The sequence below is a fragment of the Arachis stenosperma genome, chromosome 9, assembly GCF_014773155.1.
Source record: "Arachis stenosperma cultivar V10309 chromosome 9, arast.V10309.gnm1.PFL2, whole genome shotgun sequence".
Lineage (NCBI taxonomy): Eukaryota > Viridiplantae > Streptophyta > Magnoliopsida > Fabales > Fabaceae > Arachis > Arachis stenosperma.
The window spans coordinates 4,960,912-4,974,037 of NC_080385.1; the positions used below are offsets into that span (position 1 = coordinate 4,960,912).

General features: G+C 30.6%; 1 protein-coding gene across 2 annotated transcripts; it reads left to right on the forward strand.

Annotated features, from left to right (window-relative positions):
* The first annotated feature begins 2,371 nt into the window (after positions 1 to 2,371).
* Positions 2,372 to 11,942, forward strand: LOC130950469 (probable LRR receptor-like serine/threonine-protein kinase At1g05700). 2 transcript variants are annotated; one of them, XM_057878970.1, is made up of 13 exons: positions 2,372 to 2,570; positions 2,663 to 3,209; positions 4,584 to 5,077; positions 5,192 to 5,330; positions 5,446 to 5,517; positions 5,643 to 5,714; positions 5,784 to 5,864; positions 9,898 to 10,070; positions 10,202 to 10,440; positions 10,538 to 10,664; positions 10,872 to 10,940; positions 11,041 to 11,230; positions 11,349 to 11,941. In XM_057878970.1, exons 1-13 carry the CDS (start codon positions 2,486 to 2,488, stop codon positions 11,716 to 11,718), a joined length of 2,658 nt encoding a protein of 885 aa, XP_057734953.1. In that variant the 5' UTR covers positions 2,372 to 2,485; the 3' UTR covers positions 11,719 to 11,941. The 2 variants fall into 2 exon arrangements, with proteins under 2 accessions (XP_057734953.1, XP_057734954.1); XM_057878971.1 differs by having other exon boundaries at positions 2,450 to 2,570; positions 2,723 to 3,209; positions 11,349 to 11,942.
* The last annotated feature ends 1,184 nt before the right edge of the window (positions 11,943 to 13,126 follow it).

Sequence of the window (13,126 nt, forward strand, 5' to 3'; positions counted from 1 at the left end):
TATATATACACATAGTTGTACTTGTAAATACAATTACAATCAATAATCTCAGTTCATTTTCATTACTTTGTTACACTGCATCACCTTCATCTAGTTTCTCTTCTATTCAGTTTTACCCTAAACTCTGACTGTGTTGATAAAATAAGGTGTTATTTTTTAACTTATTGAAAGTGGCATTATACTTATTGTATGAATTTTTGTTGTGTTACAATCTTGGATTTCATCAAGATAACCTTATTCAACCAGAGTAACTTGTATTTCCTGGTTCAATAACCATGGGCTTGATTTATGGCTGGAACTCACAAATGGAACATCAAAGTGAATTTATCCATATACATATGCTATGCCTGTTTTAATGGAAGCCGAAGAGAGATCTCTTTTGGTTCATGCAAGTATGTATAAGTCATTGAAATACTCAGTGTGTAGCCTCTTTAGTGAAGAGGGTCAATGAATAGAGTTATTTTCTATGTATCTTTCTTAAATTTGTCCCGCTATAAATTTCCACCTCGAATTTGATGTCTAATTTAAATTCAGTCCAAATTTTACATTATATTATTCTTATTAGTTATTAGATTGCTACCTTTTTCTAGACCCATTTTTCTTATGTTCAGATGATAACATGATTATATCTACCAATTTTTCTTTTACTCGGTGTAAATTTGTATTCTTTGCTTAAAGACTTGTTATTGTTTAAAATTTCTGTGAAGATGACTGTACTCTTATGACTTGGACTTCTCGGATAGAAGGTTGCTAAACCCATAATATGGTTTATGAATACAAAAGTAGGATTTCGACGTAATTTAAGGGGTAACGTAGTCAACTTCGGTTGGATGTAGTTTATGGCATAGTTAGAGTAAGGATATTTGTAACATTTCTTAAATATACACCTAATTTTTTTGTACAATATTAAAAGATAAATTTACTTCATTATTTCTTCTTTTACAATTTAATTTTAATGCAAAAAGAATACATAATTACATATTGTTCACATTGTTCACTAAATTTATTGTTTCCTTATACTTTTTTAATTAATTATCATTTTATTTTATTTTATTTTTAGTCTATTATTTACATTGGTCACTGAACTCGTTGTTTCCTTATAATTTTTCAATTACATATAACTTCTTTAATTTCAGAATAAACAACTAAAAATTCACATCACGAAAAGTCGAAAACATGCAGTCTTAAAGGCGGAGAAGCATGTGGAATGGTTTCAGACTTGAAGTCTTGAACCCAGTCAACTGATTTCGCTTTGTTTTTTTACCTTTTTTTGTCTACTCGTCTTCTTTCTATTATTTTCTTTTTCTTTTTACTTTATAGTTTATAGTCACAAAAATAAAAGCTCACGAAAGTATATTTTAATTTTATTAACAATAAAAATATTTTTAAAATAATTTAAAATGTAAAAAAAATACTAAATCATGAAGAAAAAGTCATTTTGTAAGAAAAACAATTGATTTGATAATGAAAATGTTTAGGTGACTTCTGTTAAGTAGATACGACACTTCTAAAACATTTAAAATACAAATAGCACAAAAATGTAGAAATAACATTAATATTTTTCAAATATTTAAGACAAAAACAATATTTTAATTTTTCTTTTTATTTTATTGGCTCAAAAGAGAGAGGGGGATGCTAATATATATATATATGATATTTTTTTAATCATAAGTACCAAATATACTTACAATAAAGATTAAAAAATATCCAAAAATATCTTATTTTAGATATATTTAAGAGAATATAAAGTTATACTCATTAATCATTCTACATTTCTACTCCTATATTTATCCATTTAACAAATTTATTAATGAAAAATATATTAATTTATATTGTAGAGTAAATTGAATTTTAAGAATGGACAAATTATTTTGGACCAAAAGAAATATTTCTAAAAAGTTATGATTTTCGCCCTACGTGCAATACAAGCATCGAAGCCTATGGTTCCATGGACTAAGTCTAATTCAATGCATCAAGAGAATCAAATCAATCCTGCACCGCATGACAATCACAGCTACCAATTCACATGTAGTGTTATTGAGCAAGTAGACGAAGACTTAGCTAGAATAGTTATATATTGAGGGCATTAACTTTGTAGCTGATGAAGAACTTAGACTTAGCTGTGTACTTTGTAACAAAAAGACCAAATTGGTATATATTGTCATTGATTGTTTTTATTGTGCTTCAATGATTTATGGCATGATGGGACTATCAATTACAATATATATTAAAGCAATAATAAACTATTCCCACAAAATAAATAAATAAATCCTAGGAAGGAATAATAGAAGTTGACTTAGGTCAACAAAAAAAATGTATAAGGTCAACAAAGTAGAAGCTGACTTAGGAAGTTTCTTTTTTTTCCTTACAGTTCAACTTTATAATATCACATAATTTGTATATTAAAAATCTTGAACTTTAGTTAATTAAATAGCAGCCATAAACCACTTGTAATCTTTATCACCCCAAACAAATCAGATATGCAATGGCGAAGATTATCACAAATTCCCTTCTTCTACTGCTTGGAGCTCTTTCTTTCGTAGCAACGATCCATGGCCAGGATCAATCAGGTTTGGTTACTTATTAAAATTTCAAGAGTCATTATTTTAAGCTTCATAATTTCTTTAATGTAATAAGTTCAATTAATGGTTTCTATCACCAGGATTTATTAGCATAGACTGTGGATTGCCTGAAAATTCTAACTACACTGAGAAGAATACAGGAATGAATTACATTTCAGATGCTAATTTCATTGATTCTGGTGTAAGTAAAACTGTGTCGCCCCAAGATAAGACTACTCATCCACAATACTTTACTTATCTTCGGAGCTTTTCTTATGGAACAAGAAACTGTTACAGAATAAATGTAACAAGTGTTACTAGATATTTAATCAGGGCTAGTTTCCTGTACGGAAACTATGATGGTCTTAATAAGCTTCCAGAATTTGATCTTTATCTTGGAGTTCATTTTTGGGACACGGTGAAATTCACGAATTCATCAGTCAGCATAAACTATGAAATTATAAACACTCTATCTACGGATTATATCCATATCTGTATGGTTAACAAAGGCACAGGAACACCATTCATTTCAGTCATAGAAACGAGGATTTTGGACAATGTCAACATTACTTATACCACTGAAGATCCAACTACGTCATTGGCACGTTTTCGAAGGTTGGATTTTGGTATCAGCAACTTAACATACAGGCGAGTCCCTTTTTTGTTTAAAAAAATATAATTGATTCATATTTCGACACTTTATATATAGTAATAGAAACTTATTATTGTTACATTGGTTGAATTCATCGTATCTTCACAAAGTTAAAAACTATAAAATACAAAACAAATATACGGAAGTTGAGTCTTTAGTGTATAATATATGTACCCATCTCATTATTATTTGAATAAGACCAAAACAATTACAGGGAGTTAATTTTTAGTTAATCAATTTTAGGATTTAGTTTATAATTTAGTGTATAGATTTAAGATAAATAAAATATATTTAAAAAGTAAAAATATTATTTGTATACTAAAATTAATTATTATATATTTGTGTATAAATATATATGTTGTTTAATTTATATTTAATACATATTTTATATTCTAATATATATTTTACACTAATGATTTATTTTAGTGTGTATCTAATACAATTGTTAAAGAATTAGTTGAAAATAATTAGTTACTTAGCATTACTTTTATTTTTGTTATATAAAACTTAATACAAACTTATTGTCTAAAACATTAAGAATATAATAATAACAATTTTTAATTATAAATATTTAGAATTCTCCCTTATTACTATTTTTTTATTTTGTAATCTTTTTAAATAAATTGTCTAAAACATCTCCAACAACATTCAACTTTGATATAATAATATCTGCTTATTAGATATATATTTTTCAATATATCATAATTAATGAAGTTTTTTATAATTTTATATTATATTTTTTAAATTTTCATTTTCAATTATTTTTTTCATATTTTTTAAAAATTATCTTCTTAAATCTAATTATATTATATGTTAAAATATATAAAAAAAAATTTATTCATATAGAGATACTAGAAAATACATAAATCAATATTTAAGAAAGATGCCAGTTAAGACTTTGTTCTTGTTGCGGAAAGAATGGTGGTGATGAAAGTGACGATGGTTTAATAGAAAAAATAAATTAAAAATTATTATTATTACTATTATTATTGTTATTATTATTAAGTTTAATTATTTTGTTGTATAATTTTAATAAATTTTTAATTAAGTTTATAATTAGATTTTACATTGTTTTTAATTTTATAGTTAGGTTATTTTTAATATAAAAAATGTTAAAATTAATTGAATATTTTTTTATAAATTGAATGTATTTATATTTAAAAATTTAATTAAATTTTTGACGACATATATTTTGAGAATATTATTCTATTAATTTTAACGTTTTTAACATAAAAAGAATCTAATTACAAAATTAAAAGTAACCTAAGAATTCATTCAATTAAAAAAATTATTAAACTATAAGAGAGAACAAAATAATTAAACTATTATTATTTTGAAGTTATGGGAAGAGATGTTATGTGGGTATACAGGTATAAAGATGATCCATATGACCGGATATGGGAGCCTTATTGGGACGACAAGTGGACACAATTAAGCAGTGGATTTAGCAATGATGACTTTATTCAGAATGACTTTAAACCACCAGCAGTTGTGATGGAGACTGCAGCTACACCAAAAAATGCTACTGCCTCATTAGACTTCCAGTGGGAAGATGATTATGCAGATAACAATGAAACTCAGCATCAATACTATTTCTACTTACACTTCGCTGAACTTCAGAAGCTGGGTGCAAATCAAACTAGATCATTCAATATCACCTTAAATGACGTGCCTTGGGCAACTGTGGAACCTGTATACGCTAGTTTATACACCAAATATACTTCAGGCCCTTGGTTTGGACACAAAAACTATCACATTTCACTTTTTCGGACAGAATCTTCCTCTCTTCCGCCCATCATCAATGCTCTTGAGATTTATTTAGTGAAAGATTTCTCATCACAGTTAGAAACCCAAAAAGATGACGGTATTCTGCTTGTGTTTAATTTTTTCTGAACTTAATTATCTTCTTCTTTTCATTATTCTTGTATGCATATTTAACTTGCTTCTTGTGTACTCTTGATTATGATGGATACACCAGTGGATGCAATCACAAACATCAAGAGGACTTATAGAGTGGACAGTAGAAACTGGGAAGGAGATCCATGTGCACCCATTGCATACAAGTGGCAAGGTGTAGACTGTACCTCTTTTGATGACTTTCTAAGAATCACATCCTTGTAAGCTTATCATTCCTTAAATAATAATGCATAAATTAGAAAGCTATTAACCTTTTAATTATAAAAACCATGCATAAATTCATGATCCAAATAATAATTAATATGTTTGATAAAGGAATTTGTCTTCAAGTGGACTGACCGGACATATAGCAGCTGATATATCCAAGCTTACCATGTTAAAGTCCCTGTGAGTACTTATCTCATCTCATTTGATTAATATATAAATAATGCACCTCCATAATTTGATTACATTTGTACTTTTTTTTTTGGCTCTCTTTTTGGATTGTAATTGTGCATGAACTGCCATCTCAGAGATTTATCAGACAATGAGTTAAGTGGGGCGGTTCCTTCTTTTCTAGCACAACTGCAATCACTGGAATACTTGTAAGTCCACATGATTTTATTGGTTATAACATTTGATAAGGATGTCATATTTGCCTTCTGCTTTTGCAGGAATTTGGCAAACAACAACCTAACAGGTTCAGTTTCAAACGAACTCCTTCAAAAACAAAGTGATGGTCTATTATCCTTGAGGTATGTGACTATATGTTATCCTTGATATAAATCTTGACATTGAAGAAGCTTTGCTTATTACATATTACTGTTAAATAATGGTGTGTTGAACTAGCTTTTTTAAGAGTAACTATTCAAATATGAGATTTTTAAAATTGAAATTTTAGTCCCTCCTATCACATAAAATAATCTTTAATATTTATTTTTTTAGACAATACAATTCTCTTTTATTAGTTGTTAATTTACTGTAACGTAATGTAACATTGATGGTTAAGTACTTTTATTGTTCTTAAAGTCTTTGGTCAAAATCAAAATGACAAAATCGTCCCCGACCTTTTTTTGTATTATAAAATCGTCCTTTTGTCCATAAAAAAAATCTTCCTTACTCTCACCACTAACTTCTGCATCATCTTCACCATCCCTAAGCATCTCTCTCTCTCCCTCTTCCTTTTTTCATGGCCATCACCACTGCCACCATAACCATCACACCTTCTTTCTCTCTAGATAACTATCACAGTGTCACCCACTCACAAACTAAATTCAGTAACAGTAACAACAAATTTAGCAATAAATTCAGAAAATTCAGCAACATTATTAACACACTTTCAGCAACAGCAACAACATCCACAAAATAAATCAACAAAAATTTTTAAATTCAACAACAATTCAGCAATTATTAACTGCAACTTCAACTTCAAATCCAAAATCAGCAGTAATAGAAATTTAAAAAATTTAAAAAGAAAGAAATGATATTTATCAGTTTATGTATGTTCTTCAAAAATAAAAAAATAAAAAATAAAAAAAGAAGAACAAAAAGAAGAGGGATTCAAAGTTGAAGACGACAAACTCAAAGACGTTTCTATCGATCCCACCACCCTCTGCTCTCCACCTTCCCAACCTCTCACAACTGACCTCACTCCTAATAGATCTGGATCTGGAAGAAGGCACGATACGGCAAGGAGGCAAAACGAAAGCGCAACACTGCAGGAGGCAGAATGGAGGCGTGGCATTGCAAGAGGAAGAACACATGCCGGCGCTGCGAGAGAAAGAGCGGGGCGGAGAAGGAGTCGGCGCCAAAGGAGAGTCAGAATGGGATTGAGTCGGCATCGAAGGAGAACATCAGCAACAGCGCCCTTTCTCGCCGGCGACGCCTTCTTCTTCCTCTTCTTCTCTTCTTTTCCCCCTTCGTTCTCCACCCCTCCCTGTGTTCTTTTCTTCGTTTTTTGCTCTCCCTCCTCTCTGTTTGTATTGTTGAAAGAAAAAGAAGAAATGAGGGTAAATGATGGAATTAAGATGAAGGATATTTTTGTCCAAAAATTAAGCAAATGACGATTTTATAATGTTTTGTAACGTTGAAGATGATATTAATAACGAAAAAAGGTCGGAGACGATTTTGATTTCGACCCCAAAACCTTAGGAACGAAAAATGTACTTTTTTTTTGTGACTGAAATAAATTAAACAAAGAAAAACAAAACAAACAAAACAAGGAACTGCTTAAATAGAGGGGCAGTCCCGTTTAAGACTACTCTTAAACTCTTCCCAAGGTGAAAGAAGCTCCACATGCGAAAGTTGTAACTTCATCGCCATCTTTGCCATAGTATCTGCCACCGCGTTTGCATCTCTCATAATCAAACGAAAGTCAACACGCCAATTCCAATGCATGATATCTCTTATTTTGAGCACCAATGGATCAATAAACCCAAAACCATCTTGAGTAACAAGATTAAATGCTTCCACACAATCCGTCTCACAAATAACATCTCGTTGACCCACATCCCAAGCTAAGAAATATCCTCTCCAAATAGCAAACAATTCTCCTTGAAGAATACTATTACTCTCAATCATTCCCAAACACCCCCTTTGCCAACTCCCATTACAATCTCTAATAACACAAGCAAAACCAACACTATCACCCGAACCAAAATAACTAGCATCACAATTAATCTTAAAAGTACCAATGGATGGGGATTCCAAAAACCATTTAAAGTAGAGGGAAGGGACATACGTTGTAATTCAAAAATATTCCTAAGCTCCTTTTCTGAAGTTAATACCAGACAAATCACTTTTTCCGGAGGCCAAGTTTCATGGGGATTAAATATGTCATTATTCCTTGCTCGCCATATCCACCAAAGTCCCGAAAGGAACTTGAACGGATGCTCTCTGCTATGATACAAGAACTAGTTCTTCAAATCCAAAGGATGACAAGAAATATCCAACCTATGCCAAACAAGCTGAGCTTTTGGACAATCCCGAATACAATGTAAAACGATTCCTGGCTAGAAAGACATCTTGGACACCTATCCGATGACGACATTCCTCTTCTAAAGCGATAACTTGCAGTAGGAAGAGCCTCCTTAAGACACAACCAAGCCAAAAACTTATGCTTTTCCGGAACAAACTGACGCCAAAGCCAAAGCTAATTCTCCTGCTCCTCCCAACCAAACAGTTGCTTACACAACCACAAGTAACCATTGCGTGAGTTATAGACTTTGGCAGCAGACCCACTCCAATACCAACCCACTTCCGGACCTACTTGTTCATCTGAATTGTAAGAGAGAATATTACCTTTCAGATTTTGAGATAAAGGGGAATAAAGAGTATCCAAATGCCACCTACCAACCGACCAAATATCTTGTATCCGGAGATTCGAATCATTTAACCTTAGAATGTTAAATTGCGCACATTCTCATGTTTTAAAATACATAAAAAGTTCCAACGTCCGTTAGACAATATAGTTTTTCTTTGTTAAAGGCTAACAATGACGGCAGATGTGAAATATTATTTCGCACATGTGACCGTTAAACGTTCATGTGTAAACGTTCATGTGTATGAGTTAGACAAATTAGTTCTAAAGTGAAATACAAAATCGTCTTTGAAAATTTAAAAAATCTTAAAATTGTTCTTAAAAATCCTTTGAATTTTTTTATTTTTTTCAAAAGTCAACGTCTTATAATATTTTTATTAAATGAGAATATTTTAGAATTTCTAAAAATTTTCAGGTACTGTTTTGAGACTTTTTAAATTTTTTCGAGATTATTTTGTACTTCACCCTAGAAACTGTGTGAGTTAATATTACTGTTTTGTCTTCACCCTAGTAGATGTTGGGTACAGTTTATTGTATTTTGAAATTTGAGAGACTAAAGTGTCCAATTTTAAAAATTTAACATAGTGATATGGGTAATTATTCTTTTTTTTATTATGTCTTCTATGAAGTACAGACACTTCGTTGAATTGCATGTCCATTTGTGAGACACATTTTTAGACACGCGTGTCTTCTGGTCTAATCGTGTCTTAATAAAAAATAAAATATTTTTTTCCAGACACGCTTAGACACAACTAAATATTATTAGTTATTAGTGTGTCCAGCCTTATTCTTAACATATATTTTTAAAAGGGTAAAGTATACTTTTTGTCCTTAAAGTTTGACAAAAGTTTTAAAAATACCCTTAAATTTTATTTTGTTTCTATTTTGTTTCAAAAATTTTCGATTTGCATCAAATATACCCTTAACGGCTAAATTTTCAAAAAATTTAAGACCAATCGAACAATACTGCATGAAAATTATGCTTGATTTGCTTGTGTTGATGGTTGTTCTTATGAAATTGTTGTTGAATCGGTCTTACATTTTTTGAAAAATTAGTCGTCAGGGATATATTTGATGTAAATCGAAAACTTTTAGAACAAAATTGAAACAAAATAAAATTTAGGGTTATTTTTAAAACTTTTGTCAAACTTCAGATACAAAAAATATAGTTTACCTTTGTTAAAATTAGTTTAAAAATAATATATAGTATTATTTATTAAAATAAAAATTATTTGAAATACTTTATAATTAAAAAAATATTAAAAATTTAATTTATATTTTAATATTAATAAAATATTTAAATATTATTTTAATTTAACTAAAAACTACTTTATATTTGATATGTACTATATTCCGTACATCACAAGGTATTCTAATAATAATTACTTTCACAATTTCTAGGTTGTCATGGGTAACCAAACATAACTAACCTTACTTTAATTTTGTTGTCCTTTCAATGCGTATTGTAGTGTGGGGCAAAATCCAAATCTATGTGCATCAACTTCATGCGTCTCGCAATCAAATGATACAAGAAAGAAAGACAATAATGCAGTTATTGCAGTGGTAGCATCAATTGCAGGGATATTACTGCTTCTAGTGATTATGGCGGCAGTTATAATCTTCCGCCAGAGAAAGCAATATGGTAACTACTCCTAACTATCATATATATGCAATCTTTTATGAATAACTGAACAAGTTTGGTTGATTGCACAAGTTTTGATTTCCATAACTTCAAATAATCTGTGAATAACTGAACATTTTCATGAAAATCAGCTGCTGCTATGAACATTATTCTTAGGAAGCGTCGTAGTTCAATTAAAGGGTCAGAATTGGAATCGAAGCAACGACAATATTCATTTAATGAGGTTGTTAAGATGACCAACAACTTTGATAGGATTCTTGGCAGAGGTGGATTCGGAACAGTTTACCACGGTTTTATCGAGGACATTCAAGTGGCTGTCAAGATGCTTTCCCTATCTTCAGTGCATGGATATCAACAATTTGTTGCAGAGGCAAGTGCTCAAAATATCCATAGGCGAAAGAAATCTCAATCTAAATTATATTGTTGCTATATTTGACAAAAACAAAAAAATGGTTTTTGAATGGCAGGTTAAGCTTCTAATGAAAGTACATCATCGAAATCTGACTTCTCTTGTTGGCTATTGCAATGAAGAAACTAATATAGGGCTCATCTATGAATACATGGCAAATGGAAACTTAGATGAACATCTTTCAGGTGTGATCACATACAATTATTTCTATTTTAGTATAGTTGAATGAGAAAGTGTATATAATTTTATCAAATTTAAAAATAATCTTTATATTTTAAAATTTATAATTGATCTTATATTTTTTAACTAAAAATTTCTTTTATTTTATAATAGAGTATAACAAAGAATATTACTGTTTTTAACACTATGAAATCTCTTGCTTTTTTTTAAAGGAAAAAACAACAGGGGAGAGTCCTTGAATTGGGAAGATAGACTTCGAATAGCATTAGATGCGGCTCAAGGTTAGCGCAAGAAAAATAATTTATATGTAAATTTAATGTTCTCGTCAAATTTTAGCTCTTAATTAATAACTATCTATGCATAATTGAAATTTGAATTCAGGATTGGAATATCTGCATAATGGTTGTAAGCCACCCATAATCCACAGAGATGTAAAATGCACAAATATTCTATTAAATGAAAACTTCCATGCCAAACTCGCTGATTTTGGATTGTCCAAATGTTTTGCGACTGACGGGGATACACATGTATCGACAATTGTAGCCGGAACTCCAGGCTACCTAGATCCTGAGTATGTGTTTAGTTTCAATTATATAATTAATTATCCATCACATTGATTATTGAAAGAAATTATATTAGAGATAACAAAAAATTAACTAATCAACTTATTATTCGATTCACCGTGTTAGGTACACGACATCAAACAGATTGACAGAAAAAAGTGATGTGTATAGTTTTGGAGTAGTTCTTTTAAGGATAATCACAGGTCAAGCAGTGATAATAGTAAGAGAAGACATAATTCACCATATAAGTCAACGGGTTAATTCCATGATTGCTGAAGGGGATATAACAAAAGTTGTTGACTCAAGGTTACAAGGAGATTTTGACAGTAATTCTGCATGGAGAGCGGTTGAAATAGCAATGACCTCTGTGTCTACCATTTCGATGGAAAGGCCATACATGAGTGATATAGTGAAAGAGCTAAGGCTTCGTTTGGTTACTGTCTTCAAAATATATAGACACAGACACAATTATACCAAAAGACACAGACACAGATAGACATAAATTTTTTAACGTGTTTGGCAACAGTGTACAAGACACAACAATTTAATTCAAATGTCCATTTTATCCTTATTAGTTCTCTACCATCATCTTCCACCATCATTAAAGTTGCTGCCACCATAGCTTTCTACCACCACCACTGCCACCTGCAATTTTTTAACTTCACTGCAAAATACTATCTTCAATTTTCATTTATTCATCAGTAATTTAATTTTCTCATTTAAAAAAAATGAAACAGGTTGAAATAAATAAATAAAAAACAAAAATGAGAAGACAGATCTCAAGAATGATGGACAACTATTTTGGGTGTTTTTAGTTTTTTTTGCCTTTCTTAATAAAATTGATTCAAGTAATAGTGGAGACGAATAGATTTGAGCAACACCTGATGAATGTAGAGAAATAAATCTGACCGAAAATGATGACTCATGGTAGTGATAGGCGCGACTGTGTGAAGAGAGAAAGAGAGAAGAGGAGGAAGAAGAAAGAAGGGGTGTCAATGGTGGCGGTCCGTGACAGCGGCATGGAGGGGCACAACAATGGAAGGAGAAGCAGAGTGATGGGTGTGATGATGCGAAGAGAGAAAGAGAGAAGGAGATGAGAAAGAGAGGAGAGGCAATGGCTATGGCGGTGGTGTAGAAGAGGGACACAGCCATGGAAGAGGGAGGATGGACTAATTTGAACAAAGATATCAAATTAGGCACTATATTTAATTTACTAAACAAAATATAAAAAGAATGTACTAAATAATCGGAATGTGCCATGATTTAGTATATGATCAGTTCTCCTACTAAATCTTTGTACTTCCTTGGGTTTGATAGTATTTTATTCATTAACAAAGCTCATGATTTAGTAGTGCATTTTCATGCAAATTCGTATTAGTAAATTGTTGTATTTGAATGGATTTTACGGGCAAACATAATGTCCAATCATATACCACGACTTACATATAAAAACTAAAAAGAGAAGAATAATAACATCTAGTTTAGGACAATCGGATAGGAGATGGAATTAATGTTCCAATATCTTCAACGTGTATTTTGTTTTCATTCTCTCCGGAAGTTATCGCATGTTCTCCAAATGTATATTTTCTACACCAAGATTTTAATTTTTGCATAAGAAATTTCATGCAGATATTTTTTTTCCAAGTGTCCGTCAGTGATGGAATGTATAGATAAATAGCTTAGAGTATGAGGTAGATGTAGTCTTAACAGAATTCAGGTACTTTCTGTTAAAGGAAACTTTCTGTTATTTTTATTTTCTGGTGTAACAAACTCTTATCTATAGTAATACGTGCTCTGCTATATATATATATATACACATAGCTGTACTTGTAAATACAATTACAATCAATAATCTCAGTTCATTTTCATCACTTTGTTACAGTAGAACACATGGCTATAATTTG

What these genes read in the sequence shown, in the direction of transcription:
- LOC130950469 (XM_057878970.1), top strand. Translation starts at nt 2,486, where the DNA reads ATGGCGAAGATTATCACAAATTCCCTTCTTCTACTGCTTGGAGCTCTT. An exon ending in CTGCAATCACTGGAATACTT is followed by an intron (nt 5,715 to 5,783) that starts GTAAGTCCACAT and finishes CTGCTTTTGCAG; the next exon opens with GAATTTGGCAAACAACAACC. An exon ending in CCAGGCTACCTAGATCCTGA is followed by an intron (nt 11,231 to 11,348) that starts GTATGTGTTTAG and finishes TCACCGTGTTAG; the next exon opens with GTACACGACATCAAACAGAT.